General features: G+C 39.5%; 1 protein-coding gene across 2 annotated transcripts; it reads left to right on the top strand.

Annotated features, from left to right (window-relative positions):
* The first annotated feature begins 884 nt into the window (after positions 1 to 884).
* On the top strand, positions 885 to 19,642 carry CTSO (cathepsin O). Of its 2 annotated transcripts, XM_005299328.3 has the most exons (8): positions 885 to 1,366; positions 6,456 to 6,564; positions 8,491 to 8,624; positions 11,665 to 11,832; positions 12,830 to 12,951; positions 14,500 to 14,663; positions 15,186 to 15,278; positions 17,691 to 19,642. In XM_005299328.3, exons 1-8 carry the CDS (start codon positions 1,184 to 1,186, stop codon positions 17,723 to 17,725), a joined length of 1,008 nt encoding a protein of 335 aa, XP_005299385.1. In that variant the 5' UTR covers positions 885 to 1,183; the 3' UTR covers positions 17,726 to 19,642. The 2 variants fall into 2 exon arrangements, with proteins under 2 accessions (XP_005299385.1, XP_042698093.1); XM_042842159.2 differs by lacking the exon at positions 15,186 to 15,278.
* Positions 19,643 to 19,993: the final 351 nt, after the last annotated feature.

The raw sequence follows: 19,993 nt of genomic DNA, 5'->3' as shown, positions 1-19,993 counted from the left end.
GGAGTTGTCTTACCAAGTGGGGGGTCAGTGCTAACGAGCCAATTCCACTAAGGTGGAAGTTGCCTATTCTCATCATAGGACCTAATCACATCAGCCACACTATCAGAGGCTTGTTCACCTGCACATCTACCAATGTGATATACCATCAATTAATTCCAGTTCTTCAATTTCTCGTTGGAGTCTGTTTTTTAAGGTTTTTTTCTCAAAGAATTGCCACTTTTAAGTCTGTTATTGAGTGTCCAGGGAAACTGAAGTGTTCTCCTATTGGTTTTTGAATGTTATAATTCTTGATGTCTGTGTCCATTTATTCTGTTGCGTAGAGACTGTCCGGTTTGGCCAATGTACATGGCAGAGGGGCATTGCTGGCACATATCACATTGGTAGATGTGCAGGTGAATGAGCCCCTGATGGTGGGGGCTGATATGATTAGGTCCTATGATGGTGTCCCTTGAATAGATGTTTGGACAGAGTTGGCACCAGGGTTTGTTGCAGGGATTGGTTCCTGGGTTAGTGTTTTTGTTGTGTGGTGTGTAGTTGCTGGTGAGTATTAGCTTCAGGTTGGGGTTCTTACTTACAGACAGCCCACCAATCTGAAGCTAATTGGCCTCATTAGCACTACAAAAGTGATTTTCCCTCCTTTGTCATTCACCCCTTCTTGTCAACTGTTGAGAATAGGCCACTTCCACCTTAATTGAATTAGCTTGTTAGCACTGACCCCCCCCCCCCACTTGGTAAGGCAACGCCCATCTTTTCATGGGCTGTGTATTTATACCTGCCTGCTGTATTTTCCACTCCATGTATCTGATAAAGTGGGTTTTAGCCCATGAAAGCTTATGCCCAAATAAATTTGTTAGTCTCTAAAATGCCCCAAGGATTCCTCCTTGTTTTTGCTAATACAGACTAAGATGGCTGCCCCTCTGAAACCTATCACCCCCAAAAGTTATCAGCTGGATTAAGGGCTGAAACATGAGGTTAGTTGTCCCTTCCTACAGCAGGGAGTGGGACGCTGCAGGGCGCCTGCTGAAAGTATCAGTCAGACTAAAGCCAGGGGGTGTAAAGGGGGTGGCTCCAGTGAGGCGCACTCCCACCAGCAGCGACAGGAGGCGGAGTCGCTGGAGCCCGGAAAGTGAAAGGGAAAGTAGACCCCCCTCCTCCGCTGGCGCGGCGAGTAGCCCCGGGCTCCATGAAGCTGCTGGGGCTCTGGCTCTTGTGCCGCCTGCTCCCCGGCGGGCGCGGCTCCTTCCCACAGCCTTCGGGGATCCAGCCACGGGGGAGCAGCGGCGGCCGCACTGAGTTGCCCGACTCCCGGAACCTCACTCGGGCTCGCTGGGGCAGCGGGGATGGGCGGGAGGAGGCCGCCCTGCGGGTAGGTACCGACTGCTCTTGCGCTCACCCGTGGGTGTTAAAGAAGGGGTTAGATCGGCTCCTGCTCCGGCCGCACCCCCGCCCTGTCTCTGCCTGCAGTTCCCCCAAACAGCCTCCCCGTCCTGCACCCTGCCACCCCCAGCGCTTCCCTGCCAGCAACCCACCCTGCCCGTGTACCTCCCCAGAGCCACCCGCCCTGCCCTGGCCCCTATCCAGTCCGGGGCCTCCCACCCGCTGCCTCTGCTTGCCAGAGTTGGTCAGGAAGGGGACCCACTATGTGCCAGCCACCCCCTCCTGGCTGTAACTCAGCCTCCATACTCCCCATCAACCCTTCCTGCCAGCCACCCCCTGCCTCCATACCCACCACCAATCCTGCCTGCTGCACGGCCTCCATGCCTCCATCCATGATCCACCCTGCCTGTCTGCCTGCCAGCTGACATCCCTCTGGCCTGCCAGCTGGCTGCTAAGCCTCCATCCCTGCCAGGCACTCCTGCCTGCCAGCCACCCAGTCTCTATAGCTGCTACCCCCCAGCCTCCCATGCTGCCTCCATATCTGCCAGGCACTCCTGCCACCCAGTCACCCATCCCTCCTCCCTGCTAGCTGCCCAGTCTCCATAGCTGCTACCCCCCAGCCTGCCACTCAGCCTCCATACTTGCCACACAGATCTCTTGCCTGCCAATCTCTCAGCCTCCATATTCACCACTCACCCTTCCTTTTGGTGCTCAGCCTCCATACCTGCCACCTACTGCCCTCTCCCCACCTCAGCTCCCAAAGCTTTCTCTCTGCATGGTCATAAACTGCTACTAAAACATTCCCCCCAACCCCACAGGCTCATGTGTTAAGGGTCAGCCTCTTTCAAGCACCAAACTCCCCTTTCCTCCTCCCCCCACCATCGTGAATATCTGGCCATTCTCGATTCTATAGCTGTCAGGAAAGAGTATAGGTAAAATTCAATCAGTGTTATGTGGTGGGGGAATTATGTAGTATGTGGGGAAATGGGGACAAGTCTTATGTGCCTCACACATCTTTTAAAGGTAATATGGAAAAGGAGGAAATTGTGGTTTTTTGCTTTTAGATGTATAAAGAAAGAATTAAAATTTGTTTTAAATTGATGCCTGGCTTTTCACATTAAATATATGCCTTATTCTCCACTATCTTTCACCTTGTGTAATGATTTACAAATGTGTTAAGTGGGTGTGAAATATCAGCAAATCAGAATGGTTACAGCTTATGCATTCTTTGCATGGATATAAATAGATAACACCAGCCAAAACATAGTGGAGAATTGGACCTATCATGTCTTGTCTACCCTGTTTTTTCTGGAATTTTATGGATGACTGGAGAATGAGTAGAATTGTAACACATTGCAAGTGACAAGTGATTACAAATGGATCAATTCAGGAAGGAAAGGATATTTAGTCAGAGGATTGAAAACACTTTGGGCCTCATTCACCATTGTGTACTAAAGTTTGCATTGACATTTTAAAGAAAAGGAAAACTGAAATCTTCCTTCAAAATAAAAGTAGAGGCATAGCAATGGATTTCCTGGGCCACAAAACCCTGGCTCTGTTTGGAGGAAAGCTTTCCCCAAACTACTACCTGTATTTTTCATTTCCCCCATAAGGTGTCAGCCTTGATCTAACAAAACCCTCTGAATTTGCCCAGTTCTCAGTCAGATGATGGTGGCATTTGTTACTCTCCTCTTCTAGTTTCCAGGTTTGATGCAGAGCAGACTCCTTTCATAGTTTGGAATTTCATAGTCACGCCCAGTGTGTAAGGTTGTGGGACTAAATTCTGTATACTTGAACTCTGCCAGCTCCCCTCTCATTGTCTTGAAATTCTGGACTCATAGAGGCCACATAAGAATGGCCATGCTGGGTCAGACCAAAGGTCCATTTAGCCCGGTATCCTGTTTTCCAACGGTGGCCAATGCCAGGTGCTTCAGAGGGAATGAACAGAACATGTCATCATCAAATGATCCATCCCCTGTCACTCATTCCCTGCCTCATATTTGCAGATAATAGTGCTGTTTTCCTTTATTAACGCTGATATTTTACATGTACATAGGTGCCTTTCATCCCAAAGGACCTTGCAAATTAATATTTTAAAAAATACGAATGTAAAAAATGACCAGCAGTTTTGCAAAACCCCAAAATGATCAGCTAGAAAGAGCAAATTAAATATTACCGCAACCGTAGCCCAAAACACCCTCATATGCCCATATATCATATATGCAAGCCCTTTTCGAAACCCCTCCCTTTCTAAAAGCCTTGGTAAAAAGATGCACTTTGCAGCATGAGCTGAATGTCAACAGATTTGGGGTGGAGGGATGGAAGAAATGCCAAAGACAAGGGCCTCTCACAGACAGTGTAATGTTGGCAACACCTCTTCTATAAGAGGGTCTCTCCAACTCCAGGGGCTCTGCTGACCAGAAGTGTGGCTTGGAGGGGGAGGTGATCTCTTCGATGCTGTTTGTTTTGTTGGTTTGGAGAGCAGCACTACGCAAACGGTGAAAAGGAAAATCCTTGTTTTTATGGAAAGTGGTGCCATGGGTTCTTTCATGTGTGTGTGTGTGTGTGTGTGTATATATATATATATATGTCAGAATCTCAAATTTTTAAGGTTTCATCCTAAAATTTGCGGCTGTAAAACAAGTTGAAACAAGTCAGATTGTTTTACTAAGTTTTGTAGTTTATAAGGAGATTCTTTGATGCAAACCTTTTAGAAATTCACATTTCCTGATCATTTGGGGCAGATTTTTTGAAGTATTTAGGCATCTAGATACTTTTAAAATCTGGCCCTTAGTTCCCTTCAAATGTATGTAGCGGTCAAGGAGCCCTCTTCCTGGTCCTTTAGGGCAGCTGTAGTGAGCGTCCTGTAGCATGCTTTTTTCTTCCTCAGAATCTAGGAAATAGGATATAAAATGTATAATAATTACACGTCCCTTGCATTTATTTAATGTGGACTGATGCTGTCCAATATTTTTAAATACTTTTGTAATGTTACATACAGTTGAGCAGTAACTGCTGCATCTTTCTGCATAAATACTTTTCACAATATTCTGTGGTGCAGAATTACTACTTTATATTCTGATGCATCTTCAAACTATTGAGTATTTTGATTTCTGGGGTATTTTAAAAAAAGAAATGACCTGTCATTCCAATTTGATATTCTTTCAAATAAGTAGCCAAGTCAGCTGCTGGATACTCATAAGTTAATAAGTGAGCAAGTACCAGAGATGACATGAATGTTTGTCATCAGATGCAGCAGTTCTTGTTCAGCTTTTTCAATTTGCAGACCACTTTGTCCTTTCGTGGCCAGCTTCCCCTTATAACACCCTTTTGTGCACTGTTTACTCCTCTAGGCTATCAGAAGCTCCTTGGGCAGCAGTTTTAGGAACCCAGACCTACCAGAGCAAATATCTGCAGTCCATTTTGTATTAGTATATAAATCTGCATTAGGCTCCACAGGCCCTACTTTGCCCGCAACCCTTTTTTTGACCCTTTTTTTGCCCACAACCCTTATGTTTGACCATAAGTGTTTGAAAATTTGCTTGTAAAATATACTGCTTCTGCAAGATACTAAGAAAATAGAACCTTACTTCTAGGAGGGAAAAAAGCATGATTTTAGATTCAAAAATTCTTCTAAAGATCCACTGCTTTTTCAAGTCCACAATAGAAAAAACAATGAAAAATATTTTGAAAAAGTTATTTAAGATAAACCCTTCCACTGGTTCTCCAACTTTCTTTCTATGGTTGTCTTCTATACCATAAACTCTTCAGGACAGGGATTGTAATGATAAATGGGTCTTGAACGTGAATGTGCTCACTTAGAATGCTTAATAAATAATAAACAGATGAACAAAGTTTGAAATATTGACTTGCCCAAGTAGAGAGCTTTCCTGTGTAATTTTCATCAGCTTCTCTGGTACCTTAAATCTCTAGTTTTAAATACAAATTAAGTTTCCAACCATGTGGTTGCATAGAAAACCTTCCAAATGTGAACTCAGTACAAAGTGATGCAGTATTTTCCTGCCAGTCTACAGATTAGATTCAGCACACTGGTAAGACTCTCAGCAGGTTGGCAGAGAGTTGGCTTTTCACTTAGTCACAGGGGCTTCCTTCATGTCAGCCTTTGTCCCTTTTAGGTTTTGTTCTCTGGCTATTTCGTTTGTGTTAAACTTTTCTAGTCCATTGTGTGAATGAATACATTGGTTGGATGCGTAAGTGGGAGTGGGCAGGGGAGAGATGAGGAATTGATGGGATAAGTTAGAAGAGAGAAGATTGTGTGTGTATGTATGTGTGTATGAGAGAGATACAATCGGTATATAAAATGTTAGAAACAAGAAAAAAATTACTTCAAAAACAATTGCCCATCCATAATATTAAAAAATGCATTTCCAGTAGCCCACAGCTGAATAAATTGAGCCAAATCATGTATAGAGTATAATATCTAAACTCCAAACAAAGGCATACAACCACTAAACATAAACAAAACAAAGAACATCAGCAACTCCCATACCAGATAACTTACATCTTCTGTTTTTCAAAATGGCCATATTTGCTTGACCCAAAATAAAGTTTGCAAAGTATTCTAAATATCTATATGTGAACCTATACTTAGAGAGAGGGAAGGGGTAGTGGAAGAAGAGAAAAAATATATATGGGAGGAGAGAATAAAAGAGAGAGTGGTATGTGATGTAGAGAAAGAAAGAAAAAAAGATGTAAGGGTTTTAGGAAGAGAGAAGGAAAAGAAAAAATGAGACACCAAAGGCAGCAGAGGAAAAGATATACTGTGCTCTATAGAGGAAAGAAAAAGTAAAGTGAAGCCAAGAATGGAAAGAAACTACAACAAAAGTAAGAGACAGTTTAAAACACAGAAAGTTGATAGAAAATGTTACAACTAAATACAACACATAATAAAGATGACACAACTTTGTTTTGTCCCTAAATGCTGCAAGCACTGGTGGTTTTCACCTTGGTTAATATGCTTAGTACTCAGACATGTAGATGTTGGGCAAACTCTACAAGCCCTGCAAAGATGGTTACATTTCTAAAAAGGAATAGGAATTTGTAATTTTCTTTTCTAGGAAAGTATTAAAAGAATTAGGAGTTTGAATTCTTTATTATCAGATGACAACACGACTGCTTTCTATGGAATAAATCAGTTTTCTCACTTGTTTGCTGAAGATTTTAAAGGTAAAGAACTAGCATGCTGCTAATCTCATATTTTTATTAATTTGCTCTGTAATTTTTGCCCTTCCCTCTTCCTGTGTCATATTAACAAACTGTTTCAAATTAGTAAAATGTTAACTATATTTAGTACTGATTAAAGTCTCTGCTTGTAAGTATGTCTGAATGCTACAGCAGTGCTCTCCACACTCGCTTGGGTTTGCAAGGTTGGATTGTCACAGAACTTGAACCTGATTCAGAAACCATACAGTTGTCTGTTTCTTTCTGTTGGTGTTAAGAAGGTCCTTTAGCTACAGCTGTCAATTGAAAGGCTGATCTGTTACACATGAAGTATTAAAAGAATTGTGCTGAACTGATTTTTATGCTGAGTGAGAAAACATCTAGGTATTCTTAAAGACTGATTGAAAATACTTCTGCATTGTGATGGTCCTTAAAGAAACACACACATTTGCTATATATGCTGGTCTAGCTGTGTTAAATCATGTTTAGGCTTTGTAGGACTGACTCTCCAATTTAATGCCTGATCCAAAGCTCACTGAAGTAGAGAGAGACTACCACTGACCTCAATGGGCTTTGGATCTGACCATACTGGGGTGACACAATGGAATTGCCAATCTGTGAAAGAGGTTTGGATGAAAGGTCCATTGCCAACCCTCCAAACCTCTGTCAAGCACCACCACACAAATAAAACTATATGTCAAGTGGAAGGTCATAGAGTATGGTTTTATGTACAGACATACAAAGAAACAATTTTACAAAATCTGATACAAAAAAGAGTAAAATTAATGCCTGTGACTTTTTAAAAAATCAGTCTTCTTTTGCCCTAAATCTTAAACTGTCTTGACTGTTACCTCTTTACAGCACAGTAATAATGCCTAGCTCTTCTAAAGTACTTTTTATCATTAGCTGTCATTATCCCCATTTTTCAGGCGGGGAAACTGAGGCACAGAGAGGCAAGGTGATTTGTCAAATATCACCCAGCAGGCCAGTGGCACAGCTGGGAATAGAACCCAGATTTCCTGTGTCCCTGTCCACTAGGCCTGGATAAATGTGTGGCTTAAGTGGCTATTGCCTATTGCATTCATAAATGTATATGTTAAACACTTCTGGAGTTAAATCCTTCCCTTGTGAAGCTATTCTTCATCACTTTATGCAACTGAAAACTGTGCATCATCTAAACTGGAAACAACTTTGCCATGCCACAGCTGTACTTGTTTGCAATTAGATATCTCTGGTGGCCAAAATCGTGGTGGGTTTAGCTATTGAAATTTGTGGGCTGTTTTTTCAATCCATCAGCCTTTTGGAAGGAAAAATGATGGCCTAGACTGAAATGATGAGTGAAATAGACACTGGCACTGGCTAGTAAGATCTAGAACAGATCAAAAATATTTTTGCTGAAAAATGAGGTTTCAATTGCAATGAAAATTTTCATTTGACAGCCATTTATTTTTCAGTGCTTATTCATTGTTTTTATTCCCTCCCTCCTTTTTCCAGTGAGCGGGGGGGGGGGAGGAAGGAGGGAGTGAAGGGAAAAATTAAGAATGAATGGGATTTTTTCCACCAAAATGAAAAATAACAAATTTTATGAAAAATTTAAAAGTGAAAAAAATCAGGTTGTTTTCCAAAAATCAATTTTTGGCCAATATATATTTTTTTTACCAGCTCTAATAGAACCCCTTAATAGAGAGTCCCACACTCAAATTCAAGAGATTTCCCCTTTGCTAGAAATTCAAAATATTTTAAAATAGATCTAGAATATAGTGATTGTTTTGGATTACTTGAATTTTATCTTTATATGTTTGAAAAGAATTTAAAATGCGGTATGGTACTCAAAACTACAGCTCACAAATAGATTTTAATAACTTTCTAGTGTTCTTTTTGTAATGTTATAAACAATTTTTAAACTGTAATAGCTTGTTTGTCTCTCTTTAGCTATTTATTTAAGAAGCAGACCTTACAGAGTTCCCAGATACACAGAAGTGCTGAAGAGAAAGGAAACACCGTTACCAACAAAATTTGACTGGAGGGACAAGAATGTGGTCACCAAAGTGAGAAATCAGCAAACAGTAAGTTCTGTATTTTCTTTTCTTCCTAACATCCAGTATGTTATCGTTGCACATATTATGGACTGGGATTAATACATTTCTCCTACCTGGACTGTTCCTGGTAGCATGCTCAGGCTTGAAAATGAGTTCTACATGGCATATGATGCATCTCAGCGTACATCATTGCCTGATTAATTTGTAGAGTGGCATTGACTGGAGGTAGGCTTAATCTAAGGGTCCTGTTCAAATTCAAATGATAGAGATTATATTTTGCCTACCTAAAACTCTCACGTAGTGTCTGTTTATTTGCTATACACTAATGTTGCTGTGCTCTGCTAAAAATATCGGTGTATTCGTCCTCAGAAATGGCTGCTTTTCAATGGTGGGTGTTATTTTTATGTATAGTATTTTAGGATCCTTCTAGATGAAAGGCACTATTAAGCTTAAAAAGTTACTATGATCATAGCGATCAGAAGGGGATATACAGGTGGACAGGGATAATTTCCCAAAACAATGGCAATAAAATATTTGGAACTGCCTTAATTGCATTAAATGATGTGACTACCATGTATCGAGCTAGCTGGAAATTTTCTGTCTAATGGTTTTTTGACAGAAAAATGTGGCTTCTGCAAAACCAAAATTTTCTGTGAAGAAAATGTTAATGTTGCCAACATTTTTTTATTTTCCTTTGAGAAAATCTAAACAAAATATTTTATTTCAAGTTGGTCATCCTAAATCAAAACATGACCAGGGAGTCCATCCCACAGAGAGCAAGTGGGTCATGAGGCACCCTAACCCTGACATGCTCCTGTACCTCAGATGGACACAGCTCAGTGCTGAACTCAGTTAAAATGAAATGTTTTGATTTGCTGTGAAAAACTGAAATGAAATGTTCTGATTTAGGAGTGTTGGAATATTTTGCTTCAATACAAGTGTCAAAACAAAACACTTAAATGCTTCTGAATCCAAATTTTTCAGAACATTCTGTTCTGTGAAAAATGTCGATATTTTATCCGAATTTGGGATGGAAATTCTGATATTGAGATCGGTTCTGCTCTACACTGTATGAGTTACTGACTCAAGAGCAGTTCTTTGAATGCAGTGCTGACATGCAACAGTAAAGCCTCTTGAGATTTAAACAGTTTGTTTTCACAAGTGTATGGGAGGGCTGGTCTGAAAAAAATAACAACATAGACCCAATAAATGTGTAAATTCATTAAAAAGAGGAAATCCAACTGATGTAAAAGTATTGATAAGACAAAGCTCTAATTAGCTAGATTTTACAGCATAATGAAGTTTCTTGGAATATATAAAGGACTTCTAAACTCCTTTGATTATAGGCAACAAACATTACTTTCTAATGTATGATCAGAACAAAAATACCTTATATAATATATGTTTTGCTTATGTACTGCTTTTTAAATTACACCAGTATAAGGAAAAGAATTACTCCCATATACATTATATTTGAGTACCTTTACCTGTGTAGAGGTCAGTTAAAATGTCTACAAGCTATAGAATTATATAAAAGTATGTACTTGATACATCTATGGTTTTTAAATCTCCAGTCTGATTGACTAAAACTATTTACATCCCCAGATTTACATGCTCAAGCCTTTGTATTTTTCTAAACAGAATGAGAAAGATTTACTACTCAGCCTTGTTATTTGTATCTATTAGTGGCTCAAAAGGGAGCAGCTATTGACCCTTCCAACTCTGATATTCTATGATTCTATGATTCATAGACCCTCTGCTGGGAATTCCCTCAGTGTGGGGAAGTCTCCAATGGATGTAGAATTCAACTCCAGTGCCTCTCTTTCCACAAACCCTACAGGTAGTCTGTTGGGAGCAGGCAGGGACATATCAGTGGCAGGGCAGAAGGGTAGCCAGAGCAAAGTTGGCTCCAGCTATCTCCAGCTGGTTAGAGTCCCTTGGAGACCGTAGCTGGCTGAAGCAAACACTAGGCTGCTCTAACCTGCATCGAAGACCAGGAGGAGAATCAGGGAGTCATTATTCACTCTGATGCCCCTCATTCAGTGCTGCATTATCTGTAACTTGTATAAAGCTGAGAACCTGGCCCAGTACTATTCTCTCTTTTGACTCTTCATAATATAATAGACCCTATGGGTATGTCTGCACTGCAATAAAACACCCATGGCTGACCCAGGTCAGCTGACTCGGGCTCGTGGGCCTCGGGCTGCGGGGCTATACATTTGCAGTGTAGATGTCTGGGCTTGGGCTGGAGTGTGGGCTCTGGGAACCCGTGCATGGGGAGGGTCTCACAGCCCAGGCTCCAGTCCAAGCTTAGACATCTACGCTGCAATTTTAGAGCCCCCAAGCCCCGTGAGCCTGAGTCAGCTGATCTGGACCAGCCACGGGTGTTTTATTGTGATGAAGACATACCCTAAATCATGCTCCTCAGATCATTTATGCCTGGTGCCTCACACTTTATGCATTGTCCTTTCATCCTTTCACCTAGTTGTTGTTTTTCAAAATATAAACTAGTCATAGCAACTTTCTGTAACAAGAATTATTTAAACATAACTGTTGAAAATAGACTAGATATATCCTTATTAATTACATCATGTTATTAATTTTAAAAAATTCCATCTAGTTCTAAACAAAAAAAAAATTATTTGGTTTAAAAAAAAAAAAAAAGTTCCAGCGTAACAAAAGAGTCAAAACCCAGATTAGGAGAATATTATTCTAGGACAGAGAGTGGTTTAGGTTCTGTATATTGAAGAGATTGTTTTAGTGTTAGCAAAGACAAATTGGGGTGGAGTATAGAAAGAGTTCTTAGAATAGGAAATTAGGAATGCTAAATCATGGAGAAGAAAATTCACAGTTCTATAACAAATAGTAAAAAGGCTAAATTCATTTTAAAATATGATATTGGATACAAGAAGACACTTTACAGTGATTTTTGGCTGATGCTTCAATAATTAAAACAATAAGAAGAAACATACTATATTTAAACTACTTCCTTTTCTTTTTTTGTTTTGTTTAGCAGTTATAGGCAGAAAACTGTTCAATGACAAATATTGGATTTTTTCCCCCCCAGTGTGGAGGCTGCTGGGCTTTCAGCGTTGTGGGTGGAATAGAATCTGCCTATGCAATCAAAGTGAATATTCTGGAAGAACTCAGTGTACAGCAGGTCATTGACTGTTCATACAACAATTACGGCTGCCATGGTGGCTCTACTGTTAGTGCTCTCAGCTGGCTGAATCAGGTCTGAGTCTTTTCATAAATCTTAAACTGTTCCTTATAGATTTTCCATACTAATGTATTTTATAAAAACAAAAAACAGCAGGTAGCGCAAAACATGCATGGATTACAGCATGTCTAACTTATTGGAATCTAGTTAGTTTCACATGGAATCCAGAGTAACCAAAGTTTGTAGCTATGTATAAGTGGGAAGATTTAAATGCATTGCTTATGAATTCAACAAATCAGCCCCCAGGGATGCACTGTGAGCAAAACAGCATCTGGAATTCAACAGCATCTTCATTTCAATTCACCATGAATTTTAGGGCCTGATTTTCAGTGATGTTAAGAACCTAAGCTCCCATTCAGACAAACAGAAGGGGCAGGCACTCCATGCCACTGTAAAATAAGCCATTTATTTAACTGTCATAATATGGATTTACATGCCTAACTATTCTATTTAAAGAGCTCTCCCATCCTGAAGAATAAGGTGGATGTGAGCCAGGATAGTAACAGCTCCAGATGAGAAATTTAATTTTTCATTATATGGAGTGTGCATCCCCATTCTGCATGGGCTCCTTGCATAGCAGCTCAGGAAGCTGAAATGCATAGAGACATTGCTGCATCGATCTTCTGCCCTCCACCAAAGGCATACAGGACGTACAGATGGTGTTTCATTAGCCAGTAGGTGGAAGTAGTCTGTGTAGAAGGTCCACAGCTGCACTGTGGCTGGAGAGGAAGGATTCCTCTATGAGTGCTCCCCTGCCAGCTCAGCCCCAGCTGTTCAGATGCTGGTTTGAGGTTTTGGCCATATAAGATGAATTGTTTGTAAATACAATATTTTACAGAGGTTCTCATGAGGGGTCAGTGGTTCTTAAAACTTCAGTCGGGGGTTAGTGTGCATGAATGCACAGGCTCCACACCACTTGGAATTCTGCAATGCCAGGAGATTACTCAAGACACCAGCTTTTATACCCTCTTTGGCTTTAGCACCAAACATTCATTAATATATCTTCTTACAGACACAAGTAAAATTGGTGAAAGATTCTGAATACACTTTTAAAGCTCAAACAGGACTGTGCCATTATTTCCAGCCCTCTGATTTTGGAGTTTCAATCACAGATTATACTGCGTATGACTTCAGGTAACCACTATTCATTCTTTTTATTTGCTGTACCTTTTTCCTGTGTCCATGGGCTATGAAGTGAAGTCAGAGCCTTCACTGCATTGGGCAGCCAAAGGTTATTTTTACTGATGGCATTAGTCAATCATGCAGGTATATGTTAATCCTGCCACCGTATATCAAATCATATTCATTTGGGCATTTGTGGTCTAGATTTTTTAAATCACAGTAAGAGTAAAATGCAGTTGTTGTAGCCATGTCATTTCCAGGATATTAGAGAGACAAGGTGGGAGAGGTAATATCTGTTACTGGACCAACTTGTTTGGTGAGAGAGAGAAGTGTTTGAATTACTCAGAGCTCTTCTTCAGGTCTGGATCAGAGTAAAAATCATTTTCAGCTACTAAAAAGTCAAAGTGCACTCTCTCTCTTTGGTTTCAATTTTATGCGTATACTTTTTGAAAGTTAAGTCACTTATACCTCATGAACAACAGATCCTAGTGCTGTCATCAAACTTCACTGAAAAAAAAAATCAGTAAGCATTTGATTACTTCAGTCCATATCTATTTGCATTCCTTTCCACTGCAAACATCCCTCACTTTCCAGCCTGTGACTTGAACAAACACTGCTATTGACTGAAATTGGTAAAGACAACTTGTTTTCTTTTTAATTTTGTACTAAGTTGACTTTCTAATTTTTTTTAATTGTCAGTACAATACAATTTGCTTTCAGAAACAACATATGAAAAATCATTCCAGTAGCAAGAGGATGACAACCAAACATAAATAGCTAAAAATAAGTAATTCTATAGCTTTATTACTGAATAATTTTGGTAATAACCAAATTAAACATACTTAGAGTGGCTGAGAATATTTTAGGACCATTGCATAACTCCAGTAAAAAAAATTGTGAGAGGGTGTTAATCACTTAATTTAACTGATTTTGTTCTGAGAGCAGTACATTTAAAATAACCATAGAAAAGTGTAAGTGGACAAACTAATTTAGAAATTCCTATTAATGATTGACCAGTGATGTTACCAACACATTCATTGTATAGCATATCCTTTTACACTAAAATATTTCGTTATATTTCATTAGAATTGCTCATTTTGTTAGCTAAAATGTAATGTTTAATACATATTCTAATACAGCCTTAGTTACCAGTTGTCCAAAGCCTACATTTTGGGCGGAAAGCTGCTTTGAGCTTCAAAAAACATATTAAAGACTCATTAAGGTTTTCTTTGTAGTGTGTTAACATATTTCATGGATTGTCAAAAGCCACATTCTAAGTGAGGAAGAGGAGAGTCGCAGCTACATAGTACCTGCTGTTCCCCTGCAATTGTACCCAAAATCTACTTAATTATCATTTCTTTAATACAGGCAAATTATTCGCTTTGTATCTCCTACCTTCCCTGGTTTCATCTTGACATATAAACCTGTGAAGTTTAACTTTTACAGGAAACAGCTTGGTTATTTGAATATTAAATTGGACAGAATCAGCTGAGTGACTTGGAGATTGTTTTGACACATTAAAGTTTAACAGTTTTGGATTATGACTTATCTTTTTCATAGTGGCCAGGAAGACGAAATGATGAAGAAGCTTGTTAACTGTGGACCTTTGGCAGTGACAGTAGATGCAGTTAGCTGGCAGGATTATCTGGGTGGGATCATACAGTATCACTGCTCCAGTGGAAAAGCAAATCATGCTGTTCTCATCACCGGTTTTGATAGAACAGGTAAAAATTTCATTAGCTAGAGTCACAAAACTGTGGCTTTTATATGTATTTTGCTTCACAGAATAAAGTTGTCTTTTATTTAAAAAAAAGAGGTTAGAAACTAGTATATTTAAGCTATCTATCTTAAAAACAAAAAATAGTTAAATGTTGAGCCCATCTAGGCTCTGTACTTGCAATGTGATCCATGCAGACAGACCCCCAGAGCATCCTTGCAGAGCACAATTGACAACATAGCAATAAAAATAGAGGTTAGCACAAATTCTGTTAATCTAGTATATGATGTAAGTATAGTGTTTCAATATTAGTTTCTCAAGAATGAGGCTATGCTGTACCAGCAGCAGTATGACATGAGCTTGTTGGCTATACTGTTAATAGTAGATTCCACTATCATTACATCAAGTCAGCATAAACTGTGAAACATTATAATGACTGATAAATTAGACAATGCATTAAGAGTTTTATCGGGTTTCCCAAATTTGCTATTTTCTGTAATTATTTATGAAAAAATCTCTCTTTTTACAGGTAGCATCCCTTACTGGATTGTACGCAACTCGTGGGGGCACACATGGGGAATAAATGGTTATGCTCATATTAAAATAGGTAGCAATGTCTGTGGTAAGTCAAACAAACAAAACATTGGTTTGAACAGTAAAGGCACATGCTGGGCTATATTTTTCCATATAAGTGAAAGGATCTAGAAAACACTTCAGCTAGAAGTTCAGATGATAAAAACACAAAATCACTTTATTTATAAAAAGAGGACGAGATGAGTGCAGGTAAAAAAGAACACGTTAATAAAACAAAATCTTCGCTAAAAACAGAGGAGTCTGGTGGCACCTTAAAGACTAACAGATTTACTCGGGCATAAGCTTTCGTGGATAAAAAGATTCATCTGAAGAAGTGGGTTTTTTACCCACGAAAGCTTATGCCAGAAAAAATCTGTTAGGTTTAAGGTGCCACCAGACTCCTCGTTGTTTTTGTGGATACAGACTAACATGGCTACCCTTCTGAATCTTTGCTAGTGGAGCTAATTCATACATTTAAATGATTAGTTAATATTTATAAAGCACTTTGGAAATGTAAAGCTCTAAGGCATAACAAGTTAAAGTACATGTTAGTTTAGTTAAATTAAATGGGCAAAGAAAACCTTATTATGCAAGGATTCAGTCCTGCAAGCAAATCTGCAAACATGTTATACCTGTGCGCTGCCCGGTGATTCTGCAAAGGAAACAGGGTTCTTGCCTGTAGGTTTTCCTTCAAGAATAGTCCCTAAATTACCCTTCACCAAGTCTCCTGACAAAGACCATCTGCCATTTTTATTTTGAACTTTTTTTAGGGTCTGATTCTGTGAGGGGATGAAGTCTCGTCAGCAGCTCACGAGATCAGACCCTTATTCCCAAATGAGGGTCTCACATCTGATTACAATAATTGGACTAGTAGTTATTCTGTCTACCTTTTGTACAGGAATCCTAACAGCAACTAATGCAATGCTGGGTTTGTTAGTCTGTCTCAGCTTCGGTGTGTCAGTTTTTTGGACTTACCTACCATAAAACCCCATATCTCACACATACAGGTCCTGATTCATGATTGCTCAGTACCTTGGCTGGTCAATTACTCATTTTGCACTAGTGTATAAACTAGTATCAAATCAGACTGGATAACATTTTGCACCCACTTTGCAATGATGTGATTACACAAAGATCAGGGCAACACGAATTGGGCCCCTAAGACCCAGTCCCACTTGGAAGGAAGTTTGGGCCCTTATTTAGCTGTTTAAATTTGATAATATTCATTTATTATTGTATGAACTAGCTACCTGGTAACACTGTTGATTTGAGTCATGATAACTAAAGCAAGCTGGCTGTAGAGGTGGACCAAGAGAACAATCAGTAAAATTAAAGCTCACTAATTCAATAATTCTCACATTAACCCAGTTGTCTCTTAACCTTCTTCAGCAAAGAAACAAAACCAAATTGCCTGTGCCCTAAATTCACCAGAGGGGAGCAGTAGAAATTCTGTGAATCTATTAATCTTAGTTTTTCTCTGTTCAGAATGTCTCTTTTTTTGAATTAGACATTAGTTCTGATTTAGGACTAGAGTGTGATAGGCCCTTATATGGATGCAGAAGCCTTCCCTTCTATCTCCCACCCTCCTCATTTCGGACACGAGCCTGTCACAATTGCACTCAGATAGAATACAGGGACTGTTCTTTGGTGCACCCTTGGGAGAAGTACAGCCACTCAAAGAGAGTTGAAATGAACACGGGTGTGGACTTCCTGCACTCTGGGCTTCCTCAGGAAGGATTGCTGAGTCACTTTCTCTCCTGGAGCTTTTGGTGGCGAAAACGTGGCATGCCCACCACTCACTACACATGGCTGTTTAACTCACCCTATCTGTCCACTACCTTTTTCCTGGAGGATGTTTAGGAGGGCTAATAAGAGAGTAGGAAAGGAGGGACAATTGTAGTAGGGCCCCTCAAATATCTGTAACTTGGATGAAATGGGGGTAAAATGGGAGGGTGGGGCCCCAGAAAACATGCTATACCGGGGCCACAAATTTCTCTGTAATGGGCCTTGCGTAATCTGTGGAGGACCTAGAACATGACAGCACGTTGGAATGGTAAAATTTTACCAGCAGTTTTTCCAGTCCGTAGGGGAAAAGGGAAAGGATTTTGAGTCTTAGACTAGGAAAACTACAGCTCACATTTCAACATCCTGTTGTGCTAACACATTGTAAGTTCACCAGAGTTGCATTAAATTCCCCAAGAAAAGAACCGAAGAGCTCTAATGTGAAAATAAAGGAGGGAGGGAGGAGGTGAGAACTGTAGCTGTTTTCATACAATATAAAAGAGTAAAAGGCAAAACAGTTTAGTTTTGTTTCCTTTTTCTTTGCATTTCACCTATACTGGCTCATGAAGTAGGACTTTTGGGGGTTAAGTTTCAGTTGGCTATGAACAGCAAGTTTAGTTTGAAATAAATGCATTCTTAATACTTATTGAACATCTAGTTTGTGTTTTACTTCTTCTAGGTATAGCAGATACAGTTTCATCTGTGTTTGTTTGACACCGACTGGGCAAACAAAAAAACACCCTGCTGGCAGTCATTTGGCAGATACTGGTATTCCATAAATTTATACTTATTCAATATGAAGAAATTTTACTTCAAAATTTTTAAAAACTATTTTAGTATGAGGGATTGGTCTGCTGGGCATTACAGACATGGCGCATCCAGAATTCAGGAAGATACTTCAGCTTCCAGAGTCTGTGACCCTAAATCTGATTGACCCTTGACCCTCGGTTCTGAGAAAGAAAGATGAAACAAGAGTCACGCTCTGGTGGTCAGTTTGGATGTTTGAGCTTTATGCACTGCCTGTTGAAATATTTTAAATGGGAACGGCATGGAGCACTGGAAGTTTCTCGGTTCCAAATAATGCCCACTTACAAATCCTGGCAGCGAGTCCTAGAATGTCACTAACATCACAATTGGTTCAGAATGAGGAACAAGGGAAGAATTGACAGGAGATAATGTTGTTTGCTGAAAGTTTTTAATCCAGAAATCTAGCGGTATGGCAGGGTGCAGTCTGAAGGCACTTTAATATGAGGAGAAACATGATGTGTCTTTCCATTTCCTCTTGTCTTTCATTTTCAAAACCCTTGTGTGAAATGACAGTTCTTTGTTATCACTCCTGCACTTTCTGAAGTGCCTGAATTGGCTTTCTTGTAACTTTGTTTGACAGCAGGTGCTGTTTGCACTAACATGGACTTTCTCTCTTCTGCTTTCTCTGCCTCTCCTCTTCAGTTTTCTTATGGGCCACTCTGCATTATATACCTAAACAAGCAGGTTGCAACTACACTATAATCTCTCCTAACAGCTCACTTGTATTGTGAAGGCTAAAAGAAGCATGGGGAAGGAAAGGGACCACACCACATAGTGATGGAACCATCAAAATGTATATATGCCTTCTTGTGTAACCATGTAACTTCATCTCTGCTCACCCTCTTCCTTTGAGTGTCTTTGACCCTCGCCTCTCATGTCTTATTAAATCTAGTTTTTATGCTCTTCAAGGCAGGAAATTTTGGGGGGGGGGGGAGTGCCAGGGCATTTTGGAGAATTCAGAATGAATTAATAGTTCTTGTCTTCCAATGTACTTGACTACCTATTAGTTCAGAGAGCAATAATTAACCTGAGATATGAAAGCATATCTGCTGTACCCTCTCTTTGCATGTAAGATTGCAAATGGGCCATTTCGTTCTTTAAAAAGTGTTGGAGTAGCACCTGCTTCAATCTCCTCTCTCTACCTCGATAAATTACACTTCTGCCAAAGGCAAAAGGGAAATTCAGACTATGATTGTCATAGCTAAAAGATGCCTATAACTCACTAAATTTGTGTTCTACATATTAATATCAGTCTTTTAACAGTCCATCCTTTTTCAGAGCTAATCATCAATTGTTGCTAATTATTAGCAGGAGAATAAAGAATGGCTACTGAGATACCTCATTTTCTCTGTATTTCCCCAATTAGCACCTTTAACTGGCTTGTCATAGAGATCATCCCTCTAGCCACAGATTGCTGGATTAGTTTCTATACAAAACCCATTTATCTCTGCCCTTCTCCATGTGTTGGTCAGAGGAAATCTCTGAACCGTGATTATAAAGGCATTGAACTTTTTGATCTGTAGAACATAAGAGTAGAAAGCAATGTCATTTCTGAATTTTAAAACACTCCAGTATCATTTATTTATTTAGTAACTTTTGCGAATTTTTGTTTTTCTTGTCTGTGGTAGTCAGTTTTTGCTGTGTAGAAATAATTGTGAATCAATGTTTACATTTTTTATAAAAACACATTTGTAACTTTTAGTTGAATTGTGAAGAGATTTTACAAATATTTTGCACTATGTTAAATTTGAACAGTTTGCTAATTACAATGTTGAATATGTGTTTTAACAATATTCTTTCTAAATAAAGAATTTTGAACATTCACTTGTATCCTATTCTTATATTCCAAGTGTACTGAAGGGATAAGAAAACCTTTATGAAGTTCCAGTAATGGCTGCTGTTTCTGTTTACTTACAGTTTTGCTAACTCTCCCCAGTTTATCCTATGTCTCAGAATATTTGCTGTTTGTGTTGATGCTATGCTCCATTTGTCATTCTGGCTTAATAAAGAAAAGGTTAAGGGGTGACTTGATTAGAGTCTATAAGTATCTACTTTACTTATAAGAGGAACACATATTTAATAATGGGCTCTTCAACCTAGCAGAGAAAGGTATCACATGATCCAATGGCTAGACGTTGAAGCTAGGCAAACTCTGACAGGAAATAAGGCATAATT

Source organism: Chrysemys picta, chromosome 5, assembly GCF_011386835.1.
Source record: "Chrysemys picta bellii isolate R12L10 chromosome 5, ASM1138683v2, whole genome shotgun sequence".
Lineage (NCBI taxonomy): Eukaryota > Metazoa > Chordata > Testudines > Emydidae > Chrysemys > Chrysemys picta.
Note: the sequence above shows the minus strand (reverse complement) of the source record. Positions and strands in the feature narration are given on the sequence as shown.

What these genes read in the sequence shown, in the direction of transcription:
- CTSO (XM_005299328.3), top strand. Translation starts at nt 1,184, where the DNA reads ATGAAGCTGCTGGGGCTCTGGCTCTTGTGCCGCCTGCTCCCCGGCGGG. An exon ending in AAGTGAGAAATCAGCAAACA is followed by an intron (nt 8,625 to 11,664) that starts GTAAGTTCTGTA and finishes TTTCCCCCCCAG; the next exon opens with TGTGGAGGCTGCTGGGCTTT. An exon ending in TATACTGCGTATGACTTCAG is followed by an intron (nt 12,952 to 14,499) that starts GTAACCACTATT and finishes TCTTTTTCATAG; the next exon opens with TGGCCAGGAAGACGAAATGA.